This window comes from Protomyctophum bolini (genome assembly GCF_963924005.1).
Source record: "Protomyctophum bolini genome assembly, chromosome: 18".
NCBI classification, from domain to species: Eukaryota; Metazoa; Chordata; class Actinopteri; order Myctophiformes; family Myctophidae; genus Protomyctophum; species Protomyctophum bolini.
In genome coordinates, this window is record NC_137879.1 from 34037564 (window position 1) to 34050993 (window position 13430).

At 46.3% G+C, this 13430-nt stretch overlaps 1 protein-coding gene across 2 annotated transcripts in view; it reads right to left on the bottom strand.

Moving 5' to 3' along the window:
- Nucleotides 1–7025: 7025 nt before the first annotated feature.
- Nucleotides 7026–13430, bottom strand: part of spata20 (spermatogenesis associated 20) — a 268685-nt gene continuing 262280 nt past the window's right edge. For both annotated transcript variants that reach the window (XM_080788996.1, XM_080788995.1), the window contains exon 16: nucleotides 7026–8616. In XM_080788996.1, coding sequence (XP_080645122.1) covers nucleotides 8428–8616 — 189 coding nt within the window. In that variant the 3' untranslated portion in view covers nucleotides 7026–8427. The remainder of the gene's footprint in view (nucleotides 8617–13430) is intronic.

The window sequence follows — 13430 nt, forward strand, 5'->3', positions numbered from 1 at the left end:
CACAATGAAACCACTACTGCAGCTAAGAAGGTCTTCGTCCAGAGAAAGCTATATATACAGTTCGCCAACTTTACCAATCTGTAAATAAAAGTACCAGCGAAAACAACAACTTCTTCCCCCCCCCCCCCCCCCACCATGAGGATTATGAAAAAATATTTGTCCCTGGCTTAGATGATTTCGTTTTATATGAGGATATACATTTGCGTGACTGTAAAGACGAACCAGAAGTTATATCGTTGAGTGACGGAAGGAAGCGCTTGAAAATTGCGAGAGGCAACAGTCTGGTCCCTAATGCCAGCCACACTACACAGTACTGAACACGCACGCACGCGCGCAATCTTATGCCTGATTCATATACAGTACTTTCTTCTTGTGTCACAAGCGTGACGCATTGAGCTTATATATACAGATCGGCTATTGTCAGCGTACACGCTGGCACTGTCTGGCACACACACACCAGTGTTAAATCAAGTCTAATGTACATTATGCCTCAGCAACCTTCAGACCATGAGTCATAGGAGCTCACATTATTAAACCATTATACAGTGACAAAGACGTGCTTCAATCATAAACCCCGCACAAATGATCACACACACACAGCACACACATTATAGGCTACATGCTAATGCTTCGAATTATCGTCATCTATCCGTGACATGTGCGGATTTACAGCTTCATAATTGCCGGGCGGGGGGGGGGGAGGGGGGAGGGGGGGGGGGCAATGAGGTTATATAGGCGGGGTCAAGCGCTAATCTCAGCGCTAATTAAGATTCAGCTGGTGCAGCTCATCAAAACAATTAGCGCATGCACGCAGCGAGGCGGAGGGGGAGGGGGGAGGAGACTGCAGGGAGAGGAGGGCACCAGCTGCATGCAGCAGGGCCTGCTGACGAGCGTTGGGTTCTTCACTATAGCCCCCCATATGTGCCCTCTCTCCCTACGCTCATTCTGTATAGCTCCGAGATGAGGTCACACACTGCAGGGCCCCTCCCACCGCGTTTCAGAAACGGCGCAAGTTTCCACAATAAAAGCTTCTTACTCTTTTCGCCACAATGAATCCAAAACGTGAAGAAAGGCAGAAAGGGTTTGCGCTATAATTCAACCGTAACAACGCCCAAGAAAAAACAATTCTACGATGAACCCACCCGACACAATAGTGGTGGTCCCCATGCAGGCTGCTCCTATAGTCAGAATGGTGGTCCCTGGGTCAAAACCAGTTGAAAACCCCTGAACTAGAGCCTTTACGTCCCGTATTTGTCAGTCGCTTCCATGTTTATCAAGGACGTTGAAAAGCTTCTCCCCGGCGCCTCCCCTGGTCGAAAATGTCCAACTGACTTCAGTTCACTCGACATGCACGCACACGCGCACACGCACACTTCCTTGATAAACATGGAAGCGACTGACAAAATACGGGACGTAAAGGCTCGGTTCAAATCTCTAGTTGGATTTTCTTGGGCGTTGTTAAGGTTGAATTATAGTGCAAGTCTGCCCCCTTCACGTTTTGGATTCATTGTGGCGAAAAGGGTAAGAAGAAGCGTGTATTGTGGAAACTTGCGCCCGTTTCTGAAACGCGGTGGGAAGGGACCCAGTGTGAATAGACACTATTTTCAACGTCATCATGGATCAGGGTTACAGACAGTAAATGACAATGTAATTCAGCCATGGGGGTGCCATGGATGAAAAGATTACAGGCGTGATCTGAACTGAAGCAAACATGAGAACCACTGCTTTACATTTCTCCAGACGATTTTTCAATGTTTTTTTTAACAATTTGGACAGAATGTTACTTCGAGGTGCACCCACTGCCCAGATGTCTCCCTGTCCTGTATCCCTCGACATGGCTTCACAATTCCCTCCCAGGGGGGGGGGGGGCGTTTGACTCTGTGAAAGAAGAAAACTACAAGTGAATTCCCGCCCAGTGGATGGGCTGCAGGCTGCATCTGTTCCATTGGCTATAGTGCCTATCACTGCCGGGTGACACGCTTCATTTTTATGCTTGTCGGCAGCTTACGTCTGACGCGGAGGAGAGCGTCAGATGTAAGCTGGCCGTCGCGCAATTAAGTCGTCGGCGCAAGTGGAGCATTTTCTCCATACACCAGCTGTCTAAAAACCCGGTTTTTCGCGCGAAACGGGTTTCCGCTCTGGTGTGGCAGTACCCAGAGAGAGACACGGAGAGAGACAGAGAGAGAGTGTGTGTGTGTGTGTGACAGACAGAGAGAGAGAGAGAGATGGAGATGGAGGGAGAGAGAGGGGAGGCACCCTTGGTTACAGTGATACAGCGATGGAGAGAGGGATAATATGGAGGCGTCTTAATATTATATATGAAAAGCAGCAAGTGAAGGGAAAAAAAGCATGACGTGCCAAAAGTGAAGTCGGGACACGACAGAACTAAAAGGGAAGAGAGGAACCCCCCCCCCCCCTCTCTCTCTCCCACAACATCCCCTCTCTCTCTCTCTCTCTCTCTCTACAGAGGTGCACTCCTCTGCCAAGATGAGCTTCGAGGCCCACGCCAGCTCTGAGGAGACAGAGTGTGTGTGTGTGTGTGTGCACGCGAGCACGTGTGACACGCACACACACACACACACACACGCACACGGTCTGAGCATATGCGATAAGGAAGAGGAGGGCAAGGAGGAGGAAGAAGAAGAAGGGAATCCACAGACTATAGTTTGACGGGTGCAGAAGATGACAAGGCGGGGGTTGGGGAGGGAGGGGGGAGGCGGGGGGGGGGGGCTGGTCGGCCTGGCAGAGTGCGTTGGCGGCGGAACAAGCTCTGCTCTTTTCCCCCATTTCACGGCGCGAGGGAGACGACGCGGACACAAACGCGTCCTATAGTCCTCCCGCCTCACTCTCTCTCTCTCTCTCTCTCATCCGTTCACGTTATTCTTTCCTTCTCCTTTCTCCGTTCGTTCACTCTCCTCCATTGGAGCGCCCCCGCCGGCCCGCCCCCCCCCCCCCCCCCCTTCCTATGCTGTAAACCGGGCCAACATGGGGGCAGACCCATCTGCCTCGGGATCCAACAACACTAGGCCATATGCCTCCCTGGCTGTATGTGTATGTGTCTGACACACACACACACACACACACACACACACACACACAGTCGTACACACACACGCCCACGCACGTCTCACACGCGTGCACACACACGCACACACAGGGGCTTTTACATTACATTTAATGTATGTTCCTCCTCCTCCACACACACACACATGTAGCCCGCAGGGGGTACACTGTAGTGTACTAGACAGGCAGACAGACAGGGAGGTGAAGAACACACACACATACTGTACAGCAGTGTGTGTGTGTGTGTGTGTTCTCTACTGGATGTATTTATAGCATGACTGTAGGATGGAGACAGACAGACATATAGGCAGCCTGCTGGGAGGGACAGACAGACAGCCTGCTGGGACAGACAGACAGAGGGCTTGTAGATCTGCTATTTTCAAAAGATTGTTATATATTTGAAAACTTGAAAAACGAGACATTCTGCATTCTGCATAGTCCATAAGTAAAAACAATGAAGTACTTTTTCCACCATTAGAGAGATCACTGCACATTGTGTAACAGTGCCGTGAAGTGCTCGTGTGCACCCCTAGTGCCCGCCTCTGGAATCAAAAGAGACAAACCAACCCACAAGAAGAGAATGCAAGTGTCTTTTATTTTGAAGTGCATTGTTATATTGTGCGTAAAATATGTGTATAACCTCCTTTGGGAGGTTATGCATGCAGTAACATCCTCAATGTTCACTTATCCTTGTAAAAAGGGAGAGTTTGGCCCTTTGGGTTATGAATTTGATTGGCCGAGCCCCCCCCCCCCCCCGGGCCCTTTGGGTTATGAATTTGATTGGCCGAGCCCCCACCCGGGCCCTTTGGGTTATGAATTTGATTGGCCGAGCCCCCCCCCCCCCCCCGGCCCTTTGGGTTATGAATTTGATTGGCCGAGCCCACCCGGCCCTTTGGGAGACAACGGCCTGCAAACCGTATAGACCTGTGCACGCGTGTATCAGCGTTTATAGGAACGTCCTTGTTTGTGCAGTCAGACGGGAGACTTGTGTACTTGTGTACAAATCATTCTTGTAATGGAAAGTGTGATGAAAGTGGTTTTAATTGGGATATTTGTATCGTGTTGTTTTCGTGTACAAATGATTGCACGTCGTCCGCAACGAGATATAGTGCACAAATGTAAGCAAGTGAAGTATTTTACATTCGTATACACTCTCTGGGTTGAATTAACAATGAGGATTTTACTGCGTCTAATGAATCACAGACAGAGAACCCTATGTGTGCACCACAGTGGAGAGTGACCCGCTTTTTTGGTTGTTTTTTTCTCTTTCTTCTTCCTCCTTTTTTTGGTTGTTTTGTGTTATTCAAGGCCGGATAATTGTCAAATTAATGGCTGCTGTAAAAGTGGGACGGCCCCAAAATGTTATTCCTCACACACAAACAAACAAACAAACAAAAGGCCCACATGAAAGTTTGAAGATATATTTGTGACCTCCTTAAAATTCCAACTCTAATACAAAAAAAGAAAGTTTTTGCTATTCAAAACGAGACACAAGCGTTTGTGTTGTAGTGAGTGAAATGGAAGTTCATTGCAGGAAAAAGCAGTTGCACGCACACACGCGCGCACGCGCACACACACACACACACACACACACACACACACACACACACACACAGAGAGAAGATGTCACTGTCATGTCCATGACATGTGAGTGGGAGTATAGGGACACGAGGGAAAGAAGAGAGATTTATGGACTCACCCACAGGGGGGGTGGGGGGGGGGTTGTAATTCATCCAAGTGGTTCTCGGGCCATCCGAGCCTCATTATTAGACTGCCATTCATGTCTTGTTTAACAGCCGAGCTATAAAAATGTACTTTCAGTAGGTTTGACAACTCAATTTCCGCATACACTCACCAGTGGTATTCAGTGACATACTGCGAGCCCATTGAATAATAAGCCAACGGTATATCCGACTGCGCTGCGCCTCAGTTCGTGACACTGAACATCCGCAGATGCCTGCATGGGCAATATATACACAATGCTGGCTATGTTACCGCTCTAACTACGGTATGGAGCAGATTAGAGCTGTTACTGCTCTAACTACGGTATAGAGCAGATTAGAGCTGTTACTGCTCTAACTATACGGTATGGAGCAGATTAGAGCTGTTACTGCTCTAACTACGGTATGGAGCAGATTAGAGCCGTTACTGCTCTAACTATACGGTATGGAGCAGATTAGAGCTGTTACCGCTCTGACTACGGTATGGAGCAGATTAGAGCCGTTACTGCTCTAACTATACGGTATAGAGCAGATTAGAGCTGTTACCGCTCTGACTACGGTATGGAGCAGATTAGAGCTGTTACTGCTCTAACTATACGGTATAGAGCAGATTAGAGCTGTTACTGCTCTGACTACGGTATGGAGCAGTTAGAGCTGTTACTGCTCTAACTACGGTATAGAGCAGATTAGAGCTGTTACCGCTCTAACTACGGTATGGAGCAGTTAGAGCTGTTACTGCTCTAACTACGGTATAGAGCAGATTAGAGCTGTTACTGCTCTAACTACGGTATAGAGCAGATTAGAGCTGTTACTGCTCTAACTACGGTATGGAGCAGATTAGAGCTGTTACTACTCTAACTACGGTATGGAGCAGATTAGAGCTGTTACTACTCTAACTATACGGTATGGAGCAGATTAGAACTGTTACTGCTCTAACTATACGGTATGGAGCAGATTAGAGCTGTTACTGCTCTAACTACGGTATGGAGCAGATTAGAGCCGTTACTGCTCTAACTATACGGTATGGAGCAGATTAGAGCCGTTACTGCTCTAACTACGGTATAGAGCAGATTAGAGCTGTTACTACTCTAACTATACGGTATGGAGCAGATTAGAGCTGTTACTGCTCTAACTATACGGTATGGAGAAGATTAGAGCTAACACCGCTCTAACTATACGGTATGGAGCAGATTAGAGCTGTTACTGCTCTAACTATGGTATGGAGCAGATTAGAGCTGTTACCGCTCTAACTACGGTATGGAGCAGATTAGAGCTGTTACTGCTCTAACTATACGGTATGGAGCAGATTAGAGCTGTTACTGCTCTAACTATACGGTATGGAGCAGATTAGAGCTGTTACTGCTCTAACTATACGGTATGGAGCAGAATAGAGCTGTTACTGCTCTAACTATACGGTATGGAGCAGATTAGAGCTGTTACTGCTCTAACTATACGGTATGGAGCAGATTAGAGCTAATACCGCTCTAACTATACGGTATGGAGCAGATTAGAGCTGTTACTGCTCTAACTACGGTATGGAGCAGATTAGAGCCGTTACCGCTCTAACTACGGTATGGAGCAGATTAGAGCCGTTACTGCTCTAACTACGGTATGGAGCAGATTAGAGCTGTAAGCACAATATAGGTTCACGGAGCACGGAAGCATCCGTCGGCCCACATTCACTGTTATGCCGGTTTTTGGTAACTTGTTAATTTCTTTTGCGCGGCGTGTCGGAGTGCAACAACACGGTAGTGTGGTTGTCGAGTCCACCTAATGCGACTACGAGTCAATACCCCCCCCCCCCCCAGGGGGGGGGGGGGGAGTCCAAGACAAGACCGAGTGTGGGAGGGGGTCGAGTCCAAGTCGAGACCGATGGGAGGCGAGATTGAGGCGAGACCGAGACCATATATATATATATATATATTTTTTTTCTTCTAATTTGCTAGGTACAGAAAACACTGCGAGAGCAGGCAGGCGCGTCAGCTACACTCCGTTACTTAAAGTAACTTTTTGGTATTTTTCCAGTTTTTCATGTGTCTATGAGGTGACAGTATACTTCATTAGACACCCTGGAGTCGTTTTTATGTGCAATGATGTATTAACTTTGTATTTAGGGTTTCTTCCTGGAGGCTGAACCCTTGACAGTCAAACGGGCCAATGAAAAAAAAAAGTAATTCACACTATCAGCCCCTCCCCTAACCCCTCCCCCTTTATCATATACAACTACAGCTGTGGGTGCGGCTTCAGTTCAGGTGGATCACCACCCACCAGGCAAACCAGGCATACTTAATGAACTGGTGTGTGTGTCCACATAAAAGCATGATTTTAACAAATATTGTACACTTTTTGGAAAAAGTTCTTCCCCCTAATATTATAATAATACCTGATGCTCATGTTTTAGAGCATATACCTGTCTTTAGACCTACCAAAGAAAACAACCCATAGATTGCAACTGGTACAAAAAGCGGCAGCTGTAGAGTTTTAACAAAAACTAAGATGAGAGATCACATTACCAGGGTTTTATAGCCTCACTATACACTGGCTCCCTGGTGGTTTTTAGGATTGATTTCTAAATGATTTTACTCGTTTTATAGCTCCATTAGCTCTTAATGGTCTTGCACCTTTCCTATCTCGACGACTGTTTGCCTATAGATATGTCCCTAACCGCCCCCTCAGGTCCTCCAACTGCTGGCCTGCTCGAACTCCCTAAAACGGTGCAGACTATACTAAAAAATATGGCGAGGCAGCCTTCTGCTTTTATGGACCAACGGCCCTGGAATTAAACTGCCACTACAGCTCAGACATTTTTAAGACACAGCTTAAAACTCACCTCTTCGCTCTCGCTTTTAGTTGAGTTTTTAAATCTCCGTTCTTATTTTTTGTACTGATCTGCCACTGTTTTATGCTCTTTGCTATCGTCCTATTGTTTTAACTGCCTGCCTTTTGTTTTAACGTTGTTCTGTTGTTTATGTTTGTATTATTTTTATTCTGCTCCGTAAAGCACTTTGGGCCGCATTCATGTATGAAAGGTGCTATATAAATACAAATAAAGTTTATTATTATAAGTGCCAGTGCATGCTCTCTTATATAATGTTCATTTGAACGGGCTGCTCATAATATGGGTAATTATTATACATTTATTTCATTGCATTGTATAGAGTCGTGACTCGGTGTCCCTTGATCACGAGACAGAGTCAAATTAAGGGCGAGACCGAGACAAGACAGAAAACATGGAAAAGTGGACTCGATGACCGGACTCGAGTCCTATACAAAACTACAACACGGTCTATACTCCGGGCTTTACTCCCACTGTGGTCGGGGCTCTGTGAGGGACTGACAGCGTGCAGTGCCGATATAGCAGTTCCATTTCATCCCTATACTGACCGCCTGAGGCGATGCTTTCAGCACGGCATATTCACGTTTTGCGCAAAACCACCACATTGAGCGGCCGTTGTGGGGATTCGTAATAGAACCGTTTCGTTGTGTTAGCTGTGAGGCTGCTCCATGGCGTTATAACGGAGTCACTATAGCCACAGTCGTCAACACTATAGGCTATAACTATAGCGCTGGTTGAGGGGCTTTATATATACGGTTAGTCAAGAGACTGGAGCAAGCTGTGGTGCTAACTAGCTCAGGCTGCAGCCTATGAGGACTGATTGTCCAGCAGCCTGCGTAGCTCCTGGGGGTCGCTGACGGGCAGAGCGCAGGTGAAGTCCTGGCACACGTGGGCCGTGGCGGTGGCGGCGCCGCCCTGGTGGCCAGACAGGGAGGAGAGGACGGGCAGACGCTGGTACAGAAAGCCCTCTGTGTCCCCGTCCGCCAGCATCAAGACCTGGGGAGAGAGACAGAGAGAGACAGAGAGAGAGACAGAGACAGAGAGACAAAGAGAGACAGATGGAGACAAAGAGAGACAGATGGAGACAAAGAGAGACAGATGGAGACAGAGAGATAGAGAGACAGACAAAGAGAGAGAGAGAGACAGAGACAGAGAGAGAGAGACAGAGAGAGAGAAAGAGACAGAAAGACAGAGAGAGAGAGAGACAAAGAGAGACAGAGAGACAGACAAAGAGAGAGAGAGAGACAGAGAGAGATATTAATTATTAAGTCATATAAACCAAGAAATAGTCGTCACTCAACAATGTGGAATGTACGTTGGCATGGTATCAACTTTGTAGAGATTAATTTTGTGCTGCTTACCGTAACCAACCTTTTTTTGTGAGCTATTGTACAAATAATTATAATCTTTTTTTTAATATATACTGTATATACACACATGTAATTCTGATTATTTACAAAAAGTTCAAAAACATACAATAAACTAATCCCCCAGTCCGTCCCCCCCTCCCTGTAACCAAACATCAAAATGCTACTATGTTATTTATTAATGTAATCCTTGGATATAATCCAAGGCCTTCCTTTCTTTCATTGTCCACTTCTCAAACGTCTCAATATTAAATGAAAATGCAGGGATCTGAATTAAACACTAATAGGGGAGTGTAGAACAAAACGTAATTATACCGATAAGACAGTGTGATTCCAAATCACGCGCTGTTACAATAACCTGCACTCACAGTAGAGAAACAGAATAGGATATTATAATGGCTTATTAAACCATTCTGACCTGAGATCAGATTCAGATTCAGAAAAAAATGCTTTTTTCTACGCAGCCACTACTCTGTGGAATGCACTCCCTCCAGCCCTGAAATCCCTAAATTCTATTGCAATATTTAGGAAAGACCTGAAATCATGGCTCCATCTACACACTCACTGGTCATAGTTAGATTCTGACCCTGGATAGCCCATCTCCCATGCTCAGGACTATTCTCCCAGGGTACCTCTTGTCCTATGTATATAGCTCCCAGCCTTATATATAAGGATTATTTATTATATGTTCCATGGTTGTTTTGTCTGTACAGTATGTATGTGTATAGTTTCATGTTACAAAGTGGACCACAATGGAAACAAGCGAAGGCTTTTTTGTGTCTAAGTCCATTTGGCGTTTTTTAAAATGATGTAATGTTTCTGTAATTTTCTTAAACTGCCAATAAAGTATTCTAAACAGAGCTTTTTCCAGAAAACTGTAGAAGACATTTTTAGAATCTGATCTCGGGTCAGAACGGGGCTGCCCTGTCCGTGCTCCGGGCTGCTCCCTGTCAAAAACGAGTAAGACGCGCAAACGCAGCTGAGACCCTGCAGATCATGTCTGTCTGTCTGTCTGTCTGTCTGTCTGTCTGTCTGTGTGTCTGTCCCGCTGTTACTGTATATGTGGACCTGGCCCCTTTTGTGCCCATATATGGAGCTGAGTGGACCTGGCCCCTTTTGTGCCCATATATGGAGCTGAGTGATTGCTGATGCAACACACTCCATATTTGGATAGCGGGACAGACACACACACACACAGACAGACAGACAGACATGATCTGCTAGGTCTCATAGTAAGTGCTCACTGCGTTCGCAAACACACCCGTATCACCTCCTCTGGACCGTCGCCATGACCCCTGACCAAACAAACAAACAAAACAAACAACCAACCAACCAGACAGACAGACATTACTTATGTAGGTAGGGGAGAAGACAGAGGGAGGGATAGAGAGAGAGAGAGAGAGAGAGAGAGAGAGAGGGGGGGGGGGGGGGGGGGTGACATTCACGACACGTCAGGACATAATAGAGAACAGGAAAGCTGTGATCAGCAAACCAATCACCTTATATCATTTTGACGAGGGCTTTGAAGCCGCTCGTGCAATCTTTCCTGGCGATTGGTCGCAACCCTGGTCGATTTATTGATCGGCGTGTCGATGGAGGGGTGTGTGTGTGTGTGTGTGTGTGTGTGTGTGTGTTTTCCTTTTCCCTGGTTCTTATTGGTCCGTTCATGTATCTGACTGTTTGGGGAACATGGCAACCGTTTGTGTTGTGTTTGACATCAGAGAAGAGGTGCGGGTCAACCTATATAAGGTCTGAAGATGCCTTTACACTTCCACTTCATAGCCGTACTACTACGAGAGATCGGAAATCAGGCTGTACTGAGAGATGCAGAGCATAACCAGCACCAATCACCCGGGAGGACAGATCTTACACTCAGTGAGACATACCCACTCTCCACATCACAGTCCCTGTCGAGAAGCAGATTTGACAAACCGCTCCCAGACTTCTGCTCCGAGTGTCTCAGGTTTCCTCCACAAACGCATGAAGAGGAGCCACGGCTGTCAGCCAATAACCACCTCTTCAACCAGCCAGGAACAAGGAGACGCAGACGAAACAATAAGATCTTACAGCAGTCATCAACAGGTGAGAAAGACTTCAACTCAGCTCAGGGAACAACTCCAGACACGACAGTTGACTTTCACAGGACAGAAAACGCACATCCGTAAACCGTGTGAAGAGAGCCTCAATTTAGGTGACTTGAATGAAAACCAGCGCACAGGAGAAAAACCTTTCTACTGTGAACAATGTGACAAGAGTTTCAGCCACTTATCTAATCTTAAGATACACCAGCGCACCCACACAGGAGAAAAACCTTTCTACTGTAAACAATGTGACAAGAGTTTCAGCCACTTATCTCATCTTAAGATACACCAGCGCACCCACACGGGAGAAAAACCATTCCACTGCACCCAGTGTGACAAACGCTTCAGTGAGTTAGGTAACCTGAAGAGACATCATCGTAACCACACAGGAGAAAAACCATTCCATTGTAACCAGTGTGACAAACGCTTCAGTCAGTTAGGTCAGCTGAAGCAACATCATCGTATCCACACTGGAGAAAAACCATTCCACTGCACCCAGTGTGACAAATGCTTCAGTCAGTTAGTTGACCTGAAGACACATCATCGTACCCACACTGGAGAAAAACCTTACGTCTGCAAACAGTGTGACAAACTCTTCAGTCAGTTAGGTGACCTGAAGACACATCATCTTACCCACACCGGAGAAAAACCTTTCGTCTGCAAACAATGTGGCAAGAGTTTCACTCGATTAGGTCAGCTGAAGCAACATTATCGTATCCACACTGGAGAAAAACCTTTCGTCTGTAAACAATGTGGCAAGAGTTTCAGTCAGTCAGGTCACCTGAAGCAACATTATCGTATCCACACTGGAGAAAAACCTTTCGTCTGTAAACAATGTGGCAAGAGTTTCGGTCAGTCAGGTCACCTGAAGGATCATCATGGTACCCACACTGAAAACAGTGTGACAAGAGTTTCAGTTGGTTAAGTAGTCTGAACAAACACCAGTGTGTCCACACTGGAGGATCCAGTGGTGGAAAATAACTAATTATTTGTTCACAGAACCTCTTCAGATTCTTCTCATATATATACAACCCCAATTCCAATGTCGGGACGTTGTGTGAAATGTTAATAATAACAATACAATGATTTGCAAATTCTCTTCGACCTATATTCAATATTTGCACAAACACAAAGTTTATCAATTTGAAGATTACATATTTTGTCTTTGTAGTGTATTCAACTGAATATAGGTTGAAGAGGATTTGCAAATCATTGTATTCCGTTTTCATTTACATTTTACACAACGTCCCAACTTCATTGGAAGTTTGGGGTTGTATGATTCACTAGATGTGTGTCATGATGAGTGTCACCATGACGACGCCAGGCGTGTATATCCATATATGGTTTCTACACTAGTCTGATGTCAGCGCTGGATATCGCTGTTGTCTCCATATATGGAGATATAGGATGTCTCCATATATGGAGGTTCTTGTCTGTCCGTTCATGTATCTGACTGTTCGGGGAACATGGCAACCGTTTGTGTTGTGTTTGACATCGGAGAAGAGGTGCGGGTCAACCTATATAAGGTCTGAAGATGCCTTTACACTTCCACTTCATAGCCGTACTACTACGAGAGATCGGAAATCAGGCTGTAATCAGAGATGCAGAGCATAACCACCACCAATCACCCGGGAGGACAGATCTTCCACTCAGTGAGACATACCCACTCTCCACATCACAGTCCCTGTCGAGAAGCAGCTTTGACAAACCGCTCCCAGACTTCTGCTCCGAGTGTCTCAGGTGTCTTCCACAAACGCATGAAGAGGAGCCACGGCTGTCAGCCAATAACCACCTCTTCAACCAGCCAGGAACAAGGAGTTGCCGACGAAACAATAAGATCTTACAGCAGTCATCAACAGGTGAGAAAGACTTCAACTCAGCTTGGGGAACAACTCCAGACACGACAGTTGGCTTGCACAGGAAAGAAAACGCACATCCGTAAACCGTGTGAAGAGAGCCTCAATTTAGGTGACTTGAATGAAAACCAGCGCACCCACACAGGAGAAAAACCTTTCTACTGTAAACAATGTGACAAGAGTTTCAGCCACTTATCTTATCTTAAGATACACCAGCGCACCCACACAGGAGAAAAACCATTCCATTGTACCCAGTGTGACAAACGCTTCTGTCAGTCAGGTCACCTGAAGCAGCATCATCGTACCCACACCGGAGAAAAACCATTCCATTGTAACCAGTGTGACAAACGCTTCAGTCAGTTAGGTGGCCTGAAGAGACATCATCGTAACCACACAGGAGAAAAACCATTCCATTGTAACCAGTGTGACAAACGCTTCAGTCAGTTAGGTGGCCTGAAGATACACCAGCGCACCCACTCAGGAGAAAAACCATTCCATTGTAACCA